The 14228-nt window shown below is 42.9% G+C and overlaps 1 protein-coding gene across 1 annotated transcript in view; it reads right to left on the bottom strand.

Annotated features, from left to right (window-relative positions):
• LOC104491997 (mitogen-activated protein kinase kinase kinase kinase 4-like) overlaps positions 1-14228 on the bottom strand; it is a 65047-nt gene that overhangs the window by 4714 nt on the left and 46105 nt on the right. Inside the window, exons 22-27 of the mRNA XM_010134497.1 lie at positions 13710-13868; positions 12014-12157; positions 10642-10776; positions 8513-8613; positions 7837-7986; positions 5450-5609 (exon numbers count right to left, since the gene is read on the bottom strand). Coding sequence (XP_010132799.1) covers positions 5450-5609; positions 7837-7986; positions 8513-8613; positions 10642-10776; positions 12014-12157; positions 13710-13868 — 849 coding nt within the window. The remainder of the gene's footprint in view (positions 1-5449; positions 5610-7836; positions 7987-8512; positions 8614-10641; positions 10777-12013; positions 12158-13709; positions 13869-14228) is intronic.

Genomic DNA, 14228 nt, shown 5'->3' with positions numbered 1-14228 from the left:
CCCTTCCAAAATCCCTTTTTTGATCTCATGAACTGATTTTGGCCCCCTGCCATAAGCACTGACCTCTACACGAGAGCAGAATCAGGCCAGCTATTAGCAAAACATCAGAAAACTGAGCTTTTCTCATTAGTGCTACAGAAATAGGGCAAGAAGGGATCTTAACACACCTTCCCTACCATCCGTATCTCTGTGCCACATCGGCATCACTTCCGACAGTTGTCTAACCTGACAAAAACCTCTAGTGATGGAGACTCCAAACAGGCAACTGATTCCAGATAAACCAAGGAGTTTGAAACTGAACATGAATTAAAAGAGTCTGACCCACTTTTGCATGCCCAAGTCATGCTGTCAAACTCCATTTCACAGGATAAAAGAGCATGTATGCTCCTCATTTTGGAGGCAATGCATAGGTGAAATTCAATGCAAAAAGCTCCTGAATTTTGAGTTTGTATACGTGCTGGAGAAAACTGCTTCAGGCAAGTATGCAGCTGGGCACGAACATTAAAAAGAGACTACCCAGAGATGACTTTGGTGACAGTAAGAGACACCAGCTATTAGAGACCATACAGGTCTCAAACCAGGTACACATCTACAAGTCTTGGGCCCTTCGGTCAAATGCAGCACGCTCCACGAAATCACGACTTTTAATGGATCCCCACTCTTTGGGAAAGCAAGTTAGTGTTTATTTTTAGACAAACAGAAGGGAGATGTATGCATTGAGGACTGGGAGTGGAAGTAACCCACAGAGATAGTGTCCTGTGATGGAGCAGAGCTTGTTACCACTGAAACCCAGCCCTAATTTCTCCAGTGATGCTGCTGATCACCAGTTAGGGACTGATAAGGGAATGATCAGCAGCTTGCACGTACTTCTGTCTGTTGCCCACACTTTAAAACTTACTGCCCCCAAAGTTAATCAATTTTGGGTAGGAAAACTGAGGAAGGATTTGGTACCTTCTCTTGTGCAAATCTGTTAAGTAGTTTTACTGCTGTGATTTGTTACCTGGATGGAAGGGGTTATTCTTCTTCCTCCAGTCACAGCTGAGGAGAACTTTTACTGAGAGAGGCTTAAAGAGTCAAAATCAATACAAAAACCTGAAGGCTAAATAAAGTCACAACTGGACACATGAAGAAATTGGCCATGGAAGGCGGGTGGTTTTCTGCTGTTTGTTTTGGTTAGGTTGCTCTGGACAAAAGGGCTGACACAGGCAGTGCCCTGACCTCCCCAGGCAAGCCAGGAACAAATTGGTGACTACATCTTTTTATATTCCAAACAGGTGTGTTTCTATGCAGCTCTGTTCCAAAGCTGCTCTCCTCCCAGATGTTGCTCATTCCTTTGTAATTATTCCAGTAGAAGAGAAATTAAACATATCTGGGTGACAGTTTGCTCGTTTGAATGTTTTTTGCTGATTCCTGGGGCAAAAAGTGCACTGGAGATCTGACCAACAGGAGTCAGTGAGATATTAGCAGGCACTTCCTGTGCAGGACACCAACTGTTTCAAGAACTGGTGAGGATGTTGATAGAGCACTGAGACAGAAATTCAGCCACCTTTTGGAATGCTGTCTGTTTCTCCACATCTTTTTTTGCTTCTAACATGTACATGACAATGGAAGTAAGGACTTTTATTTGTTCCCCGCTCTGGGAATGTCCAGTTTTGTGCCAACCCTCTACGACTACACACTGTAAATAATTCATTAGTAGCACAAAAGGGCAAAAGTGCTCCCAAATCTTATTAACTTGATGTTTCTTAAACCCTTTTTTAATCCTGTCTTACAGAATGAAAATATTACAGCTATATTCATATTTAGCCCTATTTTGCATATGTGAAATATCCTTCAGATTAAACATACATAGAACACTTGTACAGTTTTAATTTCCCACAGGATTCAAGTTTCCTCTCTCCGATTTCTTATTAACAGACTGGTCACAGAGGTCCCAACTTAAAACTATGAGTGAGCTATATTTAGATTCCCTGCCCTAAATCCATCAGCTATAATCAACCAAATTTTAAAAAAATTTTTGTAGTCAAGGTATTCTTACCAACTACAGAAGTTTTATTCCAAAATAATTGTTTAAAGAAATCAAGAAATGAGCAAAGGATGACTAAGGAGCACCCTGAGGTTAATGCAACCCCTTTTTATCTCTGAAACAGTGTGAAAATTTTGAGATAAGCTCATACGGACTTCAGGAGGTCTGAGATGGATCTGGAAATCCAGGAAAATGGGTATCTCTTACAAAACTTCCAAGTTCACCCTAAGGTTGTCCATGCAAATAACGCATTTATTCACAATTCTGGTAACAGGTAATGGCTTTATCCGTAGCCAAGAATTTCAAAGGATCAAGAAAATTAATAGGAGCTAGTGGGAAACTGTTATTAAAATAATGGTTAGCAGAGCCCTTTGTTTAAAGTTTGAGTTGTGCGTTGAGTTGTAGGTTGAGTTAATTTGCTTTTGGTGGAAACGTGATTCCAACAGAAGTCAAATTAATCTGGTACCCCATCACAAAGACTGACAATTTCTGTTCCAAGGAAAAGGATTTCGGAGACACCAGAAGCACTGCAGCAGCAGCAGAAACACAAGGGTTGTCAAGCTGACATCCTGGGAAATTTTCAAACGACAGCAGAGAGGAGCTCTTTGGAGCCTGCCTCCCTTCAGCTGCGGAGCCTGCAGAAGCAGCAACACCGAAAAGGGCAGATGGATGGAGACAGACACCTTTCCTTTCAGAGGAAACCTACAGTCTTGCTGTCTGGACATTGAGGAGTTCTACAAAGAGCTCTCCTAACCTCACCATCCAAAACATGGCTCCTAACTCACCCTCTGCTTCCTCAGCAGGACGTTTCATTACACCTGTCCTAGCTGCCTGTCCCTGGGTGGGATCCACCTTCCCCTCTGGTGCTGCCCCTTTCTCTAGACTGACTACAGAGAAAAAGAAAACATTCACATAGACAAGACTCCTAACTTCTGTATAGTAAAATTCACCAGGCAGGATGCCACAGTCAGAAGCATCTTCTCCATCCTCTTTCTACTTAACTGCCCTAAAATACCAGGGGGCTCTGGCAATTCCGCACTGATAGCTCTCCATGCAAATGATTACTGTAGCGGTGTGCTGGAGAACACGAGAAACGGCTGCACGAGCACGTGGAAAGGCACGTGTCCAAACAGCACTCCTTCTATTAAAATGTAACCAACCTTGAGAAACTCCGAGTGTCGTGCCTGGCCAGATGTATACCAAAGGAAGTTTAAAATTAAGAGTAATTAACTGGCACCAAGGATCACATATTTGGCTGATCCAAAGTGGTGAAGCTTCATTCACGTCAATGCCAGCAAGGAAATTTTTACCGAAATTAAGGCAGTGTGATTTCCAGGCTACAGGAATGCTTTACAGACCTATCTCTCCTGTCTGTGGGTTTGATGATTCAGGACTTTCAGGATCGTTAGGAAGGAGTTAAGCTCCCTCTGGTCCACTTCTGAGGCATTCCTACAAACTCGACCTAGATTAAAGGGAAAAGCTTTGAGGGCAATCAGTGCCCAGTGACACAAACTGCACATTTCCAAGTAGGAGTCATAGATCTACTCGACCCTTCTGCATTCCTGCAAACTCGACCTAGATTAAAGGGAAAAGCTTTGAGGGCAATCAGTGCCCAGTGACACAAACTGCACATTTCCAAGTAGGAGTCATAGATCTACTCGACCCTTCTGGCAATATCCCCCTTTCTAAAGCAGGATGTAAGGAAGCCCTTTGTTCCTTATCCACCATCTGACTTTGAAGCACACTATCTAGTAGCAGTGACTCTTTAGGGCACAGCATGTCGTAAGAATAATACAACTAGAAAGGCCTGGAATGGTTACAAATAACATCCATGGTTTAAAAAGTATTCAACATGAGATTAGGGTTAATCTCCAGCAGGACATTTACATAAATGCAGCTCATTTTATTCTTCCCAAGGCAGGAGAAAGGAGTTTTAATGAGTGAAGTACATGTGGGAAGACAAAGGAGAGTTTAAATATTTATGGAAGTCATATATGCACGCCATAAGGTGGCTATTCACAGTGTGAAGGAATGGTCTAATCTGAAGAAAATGTTCACGTTAAGTAAGTTTGCTTTTAGTAATGACCTGTAACGACATGCTTCTGGAAAGCTCCTGTCTTCTTCTGATAGCGTTCACCAGCGTGGCTTCCAATTACGCTCAGTATTTCTCATTAGAACTCTCATTACCTGGCTGAATAATTGCTTTTTGATTACTGATATTTCATATGATCTTTCTAACATTAAAATTTCAACATAAAGACCATTAGCTATTCCTATGAAAAATAGAGAATTGGCTTGATACCTTTTAACTACACCCTGTAAGTCTGGATATGGGCTGAAAACTGGTGATAGGGCGATTCGGGGAAGGGAAGGACACACTCTATAGTTGGCTTATACCTTTATACCTGTTTTTGAAACTGATGCACTTTTGTTGCCGATTTTTATTGAAATAGTGCAAAAAATAAGTTGTCTCTTAGTAATTTGTGTTCCAAGGTGGGCTTCTTGCCCTCGGTACTGTTGAAAATGCTCTACAAAGGTCAAACCTGGCGTTTACTCAAGGGGGTTATTCTACTGATTTTAATGGACTTTCCCTAGAATTACCCAGCTAGAAGTAAAAGAAAGGTGAACATCCTCAATTTTTCACTGTGCTGTCCATTTTCTGCCAAGCCAATAAGATGCTTTTGTACAACCTAAGTGTCTTGGGCTTTTTTATTGTTTGTTGGTATGTTTGTTTTAAGATGCAAAAGAACAGGAGTGAGCCAGAAAAGAAATTGAAAGCAACAAATAATAAAAACAAAAACCTGCCCGTGTTGTTCTTGGTCTTCCCCACACTGTTAACTGGAAGCCCTCTGGGGAAGGTGAAACAAACAGCTGTCCTGGCTACAATACAATCACAATCTCCTCCTACAGAGCCAACTGCAAGCACAGAGAGACCGAGAATCTAGTAGAAAAACCCTGGGCTAGCAGCACTGTGCATTTAAAGTGCTAAAATTAAGGGGCCCTTTGACAGCAGTTACAGACCTCTTCACTAAGTGACCTCTGTGCAGTTGTGAGTTTTTACATAAAATGCTATGAGCTGTGAACAATCAAAGTAGGAAACAAGCACCTTTTTTCCCCTCTGTAATTCACATAATTCTGCCTGTGAAAACCAGTGGTAAGCTGCGTCTCCAGTGAAGTTTGGCTGTAGAGTCAAGGTATGATGCAATAATCGGTGTGACAGGAATACAAACTCTGCGAAGACCCTACTGCAATCATTGGCTGCCTTAACTCAAACATACATAAATCTGTTCACGCATCTGGTTTGCTCAGGAGTTGCTTTATGTGCCATACAACCCCTTTTCGCGAGGATACAAACCTCATAAAGAAGTCAGGCTTCACGCAGCAGAATCTTACATTTAGGAAGGTGCTGTTTTTCATACCTACCTACGGACGCTGGCATTTCTCCCCACTGCAAAACGGTCTCCTTTGTGAAATGCCCGTATATGTCAATGTAGATGCCTTCATCTTCATAGGTGAGTAACAGCTCCATTCCGCTGGTGTTCGGGAGGATGATAATGGCATGTGGGCGAATAGTCCCCTGGATCTAGAATCACATTGTATTAAGATTTATATCAGAAAATGGACTGCAGCTTTAGTGACTACATCAATCTATCTAGCTTGGCAGAGCAATAAAAGAACCAGCTCACGGCTCATGGAAAGTGAAAGAAACGCCTGCTTTCAGGAGGGCTGTCTAGTTTGCCAGCCAGCCTCTGAAACAGGCTTTCTCCCCTCCTCCCGCTTTGGATATGACGGTAGGTTTGCAAACAAATGGTGTTCACATTTCACTTTGCCAGTATTAGTTGCTATCAAGAAGCCATGGAGCCACTGAGACACAATAATATTTACTTAGTCACTCACAAAACACTTGCAGTATATAAACAGAAGAAAGGTGAAATAAATCTGAGTTACCGATTATTTCAGCAGATGGAGGAAGGACAAATCTTCCACATTCCAAGAAACCAGTGCTTTCACTTTCCATGATATTTCCCGGTCCCCCTCACAAGCTAAAACCTGTACATTTCACAATGTTTACGGCAAACCTGCACCCTTCCAGTACAAGCCACACGCTGTCCTTCCCTTCCCACATCTGTCACTAAAAATAGTTCCCCATTTAAAGGCTGCTCAGCACACATTTTCTGCTCGCCACAGGAACAGTGCATTTCACGCACACAAATGATTTTAACAGCTGTTCAATGCACTAGAATCTCTCCCAGAAGCCAACATGTCCCAAGTGGAAAAAAAAGTCTAAGCACACAACCATGAAGGTGGAGTTTTATGGAAGCATTTTGAAAGACAAGGAGGACAGTCGTAAGACCAGTAACAAAGCATTTCCTTCTTTAAAGCGCCACTCAAAACAGGGCTTCACATAGTAAATCAAACCACTACGATTAATATTTTTACAGGAAGCATATGACCAGAGTTTTACATCATTTCACAAGCCAGCCACACACAGACCTCTTCCTCCTCAAGCACATACATTTACGCACACCATAAGGGCACAACGAACAGTAAAAGAAGCACTGAAGCTGTACTTGCCAAACCGAACACACTCAGGCCAACCACTTGACTCCGTGCCTCCGCAACAACTATCCGTAACACTAGAACGGGGATCCAGAGTCGCAGAGCAATTTTAATGCGTTGCCTTGGTACTCGCATGAGCGATCGAAGCAGGTAAGAGATGAAGAAAGAGGTGGGGAACCAGGAAAAGAGGCTACCAGAAAGCAAGAGTATCTCAAGTCAGCCTGTTAAAGTCTGGTCTGTTGCCACCACAAAGCTCCTGGAGAGAATTACCCAGTTCTAGCAGATGCTCTTTAAAATAATAAAATACCAAAAAAGATTGAGCCACTGCAGCAGCTGATTTATTTAATGTCGAAGACTCTAAAGGGAGAATATATTTTTAGTACATGCCAACTTTTGGCTGAAGAGCACACACAAATGGAGTCAGGCTTAAAGGTGCCCCATATATGCAGGACAGTCACCTGGGAAATGTCTCTCATCAGGTACATAATTATATTTGCAGCCTGCTGAAAAACTAAAGCCTCTAAGAAGGTTCACTTTTTTCTTTGCCTTTCTTATCTTGGCTAATTATGCTAATGATCTTTTTGACAAGTTATTATTCACCTTGCTTAGCAACCAGTTTCCAGGGATGGTGTGCAGGCGCCACGCTTAGATTTCTAAGCTGTGATTTCTTCATAGTTGCATAGCTAACAAAACTACTAATTGCCAAATTAAATAAAGTCTCTAACAAAATAAATATTAAGTCCCTTAAAAAAACAACAACACAGAAATAAACAGTACAAGCTTTTAGGAGGTGATTCAACAGTTTGTTGTGAACAGCTAGAAAAGTTATTTTTTTAATTAAGAGAAGTTTAGAAACTTCAGAGCCATCCTCAAACACGGTGTCTGTCAAACACAGGTCTGACAATGGAAGGCTGTTGCTTGTCAGAGGGATCAAGTGGCTGCAGGGGAGGCGTGGGGGTTTCATTTGGATTGAAAATGCAGGGCTGAGAGTGGGGAAAAATAAGTTAAAAAATAAAAGGTTTCAAGGCACAGGCTGCAACATGCAGATCTGGGATGAGATTTCTTCAGACCCGAGTGTAACACATTGCCTTGGGATACAAGGAGGCCGTGGCACGCTTTTCTGTTAGCTGGCATACAGTAATTATTCTTTTCCCCTGCCTTTTGAAATACAGCACAACTCTTAACCTGATCATCATGAATATACAGCCCAAAGAACAGAGACATTTATGTAATTTTTTGAAGTATCTTACGTGTGTTGGAAGGTACAGGTCATACACGGATCCCGAGTCCACGTCGATAGCGTGGAAGCCCACCAGTGAGCCATATATGACTTTTAATCTCTGCCCATTTTCAACGGTCAGGTCAACTGACAGTGGCTTGTGATGAAGTGAGGTAAAGGACTGGAAAAAGAACAGTACACTCTGTAACACAAGAAGCTGTTGGTTTACAGATCTACATATATGGTCCTAAGAATCTTCAAAACTCAAAAGTTAGAAGGCTGTTTTTGCATTTAAGGAGCTAAATTTCCATCACCCACTGAGCTGTGAGGAGAGCTGGATAATTCGCTTATGGTTTGAAACAAATCCGGATTCTAGAAATGGACCAGGAAAAAATTAAACTAAGTACCGTTCAAGTTCAGTTTCCTCCTCTTCCAAGAGTATGAGCATCAACTTTGTGAACTGAAATGTCCATTTTGGCACAGCACTGAAACAAGTGGTTCACATCTAACAGAATCATGACTGTGACAGTTTTATGCCTGCCGTCTCCAGTGCACGTCAGATCCGCTACATTTTCTTTAAAAGAATACTCATTTTATCTCTAACTAGAAATACATGTTATACGAGGCAACAAAAAGCAAAAGCAAAGAGTAGATGAACGACAGTGAGAGCCACTGATACATCTGAACCAAGGAGAAATTTCACTTACCTTAAAAGCCATGAACTTGTGATACGGCTTTGGAGCCCAAGCGTAAACCTCCACTGAGTTTTTCAAGGCAATTACAAGGAATTTGATTCTCTCATATTTTACTGTAATACAAGAAGAACAATTCCTCAAGTACCACAGAGACACTTAAATCAAAGACCATCTCATCACATGCGGTAATTTTAGTGACTACTTGTAGAGCGAGGCGTTACCCAACAAGGGAGACTAATGGATTCTGGACATCAGGGTTTAATATCACCAGAGACAACTCCTTGACTGAAAACCTGTAGTTCATTTATTCTCAGGAAAGCCAGATGACTATTAACAACATTTATATATTGCTTTTCATGTACCTATGAAAAAAATAAAAATCTACCAGTCAGGAAAAAAGGTCTTGACCCTGAGCTAAGCCAATCTACTTTAATTTTTGAGTGTGAACACACCCCAGCGTTGCTGGTTGCGAATAAGCTACTTTTAGAGGTATGTTGGCTGTTGGCTGAACAATTCTGTTTCACTCTGCAGGATGAATTTTCATTTCTCTGTTAACGCGTGGGGTTTAACCCCCAGGTGCCAGTGTGGGCGAAGGACTCCCATGCTCTGAGATGAGTAAGCGTTCCAGAGATGAGCAATTTCTCTAAGCTGATTAAGGTCATGCTGGGCTGATTGAGAATAAATGAAGAATCTTACACTGAAAATTAAGGTTTCCTTATACACTGTGTTTTCACTCTGCCAGACAAAAGCAGTTGCTTTGGAAGCAGAACGTGAGGGTATCGCATCCCGACGCATTCACCCCTCATTTTACATTCAGAGCCTGCTTGGCAGGGGTTTTTGAAAGCAGCAGGTGTTACGCTACTGAAGTAAGGTTTGCTTTCTGGGGAGGAGGGCTTGATCAGCCCTTGCTGCTTACAAAGGGAACAATGCACACTGGCCACACATACAGCAGAGGCACGAAGAGTGGCTAAGGATGGACACTTGGACATGGTCAGGAAAACCCCACACTGGCAGAGAAAGGAAAACCAAAAATCCTCCACCAAAACGCAGAAAAGCACATCATTTTCCTCTTCTACCTGGACAAACGGCTGCAAAACCAAGGGTCAAGATACAAGATTTACCAAGAGAAAAACAACAGCAGCTGTTTTGTCAAAGAAATGAGTGGCTTGTCATATGTAAACACAGAAGTTCTTACCAAATGTTTGCCTAATTTTAGGATAACTAAAAAACCAACCCACACTAAACCCAAAGATGAGCAACTGAAGTGGAATAGGTGGGTGCTCGGCTGTAACCACAAGGAAAGTCACGGCGCACATCTGTTTCGCGTTCAGGCCAGGATTTAACCCTTGCCACTTTTAAAGTTGTGATATATAAAAGCAGAAAAAACGTCAAGCAAGGTATGCAGAGAGCCGGCCACCTCGCCGTCTCCTGCACTCCTCTGTATCATTTCTCTGTTTGACTTTGAAGAAAGTGCCGCTTTGATACAGCACCCTTCACCAAAGCAAAACCTGCTCCATACATCACACCCCCACGCAGTTAAATGACAGAAACTATCACAATGCTCATGTTCATCTTCAAGAACGAACTACCTAAGAGCCACATAAAAGCAAGATGGTTTTTCAGCTGCTATGGTACCATCTGCAGTGTGTAACTTTAAACAAAGGTATATTTAGGTCTTTTATGATCTAGGGACAGGAGCAAGATGTAGCACATCCAGTCTGATCTACCTATGGACATCTTACAAACATGATTTACTAGCACGTTACTAGACCAGTTTCTTAGCAGTTATTCAGGGCCAGGAGGGAAGCAGAATAGCATAGAGGTGGAAAACATCAGTCTAATTAAAACCCCAAGTAACTACAGAACTTCTAAACCACTGACTGAGGAACAGAGCAGGGCTGGCACTCCCTTCTTTGAGCACAGGGAATGCCCACAACATGATCCAGTAACTCCTGCAAGAGGAGATGCTACCTGGCACAACAGGGAGCAAAGCATCTGCCACGTAAAACAAGGAGGTTGGAAAGACTCTGAGATATTGAGCCCAATACAATCCTGAAACAGAGCTGAAGAAAAAGCTGGTGCCATGAGATGCAAAAGGATGATTAAGCAGCTCTCCAAGGAAAAAAACAAGGAATCCTTACCAACTTTATAGTGTACGCAGCCTTCCAGGTCACCCACGGACACCCAGCCCTGCCGCTTCTCCACCTCTGGATCATTGCGCAAGATTTTGTTTCTCAGCCACGATAAGTAATACACCCTCAACTTATTCTTCTTCCCTAGGATTTGCAAAAAGACAGACGTAACGCTTTAACTCACTGACGTACAAACTCTCCCAACACTTAGAAAAAGCCGGAGTTTTGTGACCTCGAGTACAGCTGGTCTTTGTGCCTGTCTGAGGTGAGAGCAGCACAACAGACAAGTTCTGTGTGATGGACTTGTCTGTTGATGGTGACATGCAGGAGGGAACTGGAACGTGAGCAATCCTATGGCACTTGGCACGTGTATGCTTACCTTGTAACCCAAGCTTCATGAAGGTTTTCACTCCTGACAAATTCTTCCCCCAGGCCAAAGAACGGGTCTCTACAGACACGTGTTTTATCAGAAATAATCACATTATCTGGCATTTAGTCTTTGATGTGAAGGAAGGAATACAGGTAATGGCCTACAACGGCCACTTTGAGTAAGCGACTCATTTACTTCTAATTAACTGACAACTTTTATCACCAGTAGCCATTTTCTTTTGGATGCCTTTCCAGGTGAGAATTACTTTGTCATCTTTCATTCTTGGTCAGTCTTTCCATGGTTTTAGTTCCTAAGCACATACGGTCAACAGCAGCCTGGGCTCACAGGTTAGGGTAAAGAGAAGGACCGTGTCACATACACAACCGGACCTGGATAGGGGACAAACAGCTCTCACCACAGTGAGTCTGGAGACCAGGAGCTGCCATTCCTTGCTGGACCTACACCTCTGCCCTTGTTATGTACTAAGCATCCTCCGAGGCCACTCTAATCCATGGGGAATAAGGGCCTCATTGCCCTGCAGGGCAGAGTCCAAGCTGTTTGTCAGACGCGAATCCATTTCATGTTACTGATGCTTTCACATAGGTATAGATGGTACGGATCACCGTCATGTTACTGCTCACACATCTTGTCAAACAGAATGAGGTTATTTAATGATATTTCAATAGAATTCCACTGATAGGTGCTCACCCACCACAGAAACAAGCAGACTGACACACTATAACTTGTTGAGAACAAGTTTGTTCTAAAGATACGAAAGTCTATACTTTCCACAAACCATTTTACACGTTAACCAGGTAATGAAATATCCCAAAGCCTTTCTGAAATGAGAATGTAAATGTTAAAAATTAAAGAGAGCGTTCCTATTAACAAGAATAACTGTCTTGCAATTTTCTGTAAGAGGAAATTCCTCAACCTAGTTTATAACCTAATTATTCTTTTTAATTGCTTCAACCCGAATGCAGGTCAGATACTTTTAGATGCTGAACTAACCTGATATAGTAATTAGCACATTGAGTCCTTCCAGAACATCCATTTGCTGGAATCGCCTCCTTGTAATCAGTGAATAAACTCTTCCTTGCCCACTTCTGTCCAGCAGCCACAATCCATTCTCTGTTCCCACCAGTAAATTTACTCCTGTGGATACATGGAAAAAAAATACTGCATAAATCACCTAATGATTCAGAGGCCACCGAGCGTTCACTGGTTTGAGAACTGATTCTTATTTAGTCTCACTTAATGGTACCCCATAATTTCTCTGTTGCTCTGTAGCTGACCTCCCAGAAAAAATGACTAAGAAAAACAAAGCATCTCACCAATACAGTTTTTACCAGCAGAACACTTCTATGCTCGTGTAACTTGAGGGATGAGCAGATCTGCTGAAGTCAATATTGATTTAAGCCAGAAGGAAAATGCTTTGCCAACTCCAACTCCTCAGGTGACCTTGGAAACTGCCTGTGAGCCCCGCAGAAGTCCCAGAACACCACCACTCCACTGGCAACACAGGAGAGCCAGCTACATGATCTAAGTGTCTCTACCAACTGAAAAAATATTTCCTCTTTTCCCAAATGCAAGACTCAAACCACAGGAGGACCAAACCTGTGTTTGAAAACGGCCTGTGTTTTGTGAGAATGCTTTCAAATGACAAATTAAAGGAGTGAATCCATCTGAAATCCAACTGCTCCCAAGGAAGTGAAGGCTCCAGTGGGTTGCTGACATCGGAGGATGACAAAAGTGGGTTCTAAAGAAATGACATGAGGTATCTTGCTGTAACAAGAAATCTCCTCTTCTGGCAATGCTCTGATGAGTACCTGGTATTCGTCAGAGGTACTCTTCAGCCTCAGTGCACATTTAATTACAGACCTTGCCTCACAGCTCTGTTCTTAATTTAAAATCTTGGACTGCCACAAATGTACATTACACAAAATCTGTGAAGCTGTAAACTGGAACCCCACATTTCCTTTGGTAACGGTCCATCTACTTCATTCATTTTCCACTCTAGACTCAAAAAGTAAGAGGAAGTAAAAGGCTGGGTGAGTCCCATGGAACACACCCTTTCTGCTGAAGTAGAAAGACGGTTAAAACAACTCAAGAGCTTAGCTAACGTGAGACTGGGCCAAGGTCTACAGCTGTTGAAAACTGGTCTGACCACTCTCATCGTGGGTTTACATCACTTGAGGCTGACCCTGTAGAAAGGGTGATCCAGCAAGGTTCTGAGTAAGCACTGGCAGCATGAACTAAGGAAGCCAAGCTTTTGGAAAGGCTGACATCTGAACCTGCTGCAGGTTCTTGGAATACCTAACACACGTGACAGGAGAAGGCATCAGGCTTGGATCTTTTCCACTGGGTCAAGGCTTAGTGCAATCACATGCAGCTAAAACGAGAGTAAGTATGATAAGCTGCATAAAACATTTGCAACTTTTGGCTCTTCCAATGATTGCAGATTCAGTTTGGTGCCTGATCAAAACATTTTCTTGTTCTGATGCACAAAATCCTTTGCAACTGCAAGTCATCTGTTTGCCATCGTCTACGAGGAAGGCGGTGTCACATGAGTGACGCAGGTGATCCGCTCCAGGACCTTCTGACAGGGGAGGTGCAATACAACTGTGAAATCTGCCTAAAGTATACTGCCAGCCTCTCCTGCTGCCACCTTCCCTCCACACACACGCACAAGTACTTCTGAGCTTACCCCACAAAGCAGCACAAAGGACCTCGGAGTTGAATTTCTTCTTGTATTTACGAATTTCTGGACTGTCACTCTGCGGGCGGATATTGGTTGGGTTGACGTTGACAACGGAGCCCTTCCTCGCATTTTCTCTCCTGACAGGCTCAGGTTTTGCACTAGATGCTAGAACGAAAGGCGTACGCAGTCATGAAAACTGTGAGTGTTTGGCTACATCTCACATTTTATCTGTTTATGGCAGAATGAAGGAAACCCCAGAGGGGTGAGAAACACCTCAGGAGCATTACGCAATCAGAGGAAAAAGCATACATCTGGAAATCTCCTCAGGAATTCCTGAGCGAGCACTGTGGTAACGCAGCAGAACAGAGCAAGCCACATCTGGAAGCAGGGCAGAAGAGGTACAATGGATATTCATAGCGATATGGAGTTTCAGTTTCTGGAGATGCCACTCAAGTTTCTGTTTCCAAGCAACAGGCCCTCCCCAATCACACCCACTCCCAACCCTCCTCCTCACCGTGCCCCGCC

Source organism: Buceros rhinoceros, unplaced genomic scaffold (genome assembly GCF_000710305.1).
Source record: "Buceros rhinoceros silvestris isolate BGI_N320 unplaced genomic scaffold, ASM71030v1 scaffold5184, whole genome shotgun sequence".
NCBI lineage: Eukaryota > Metazoa > Chordata > Aves > Bucerotiformes > Bucerotidae > Buceros > Buceros rhinoceros.
The sequence above is the reverse complement of the archived record's forward strand: the minus strand, read 5'-3'. Positions and strand labels throughout refer to the sequence as shown.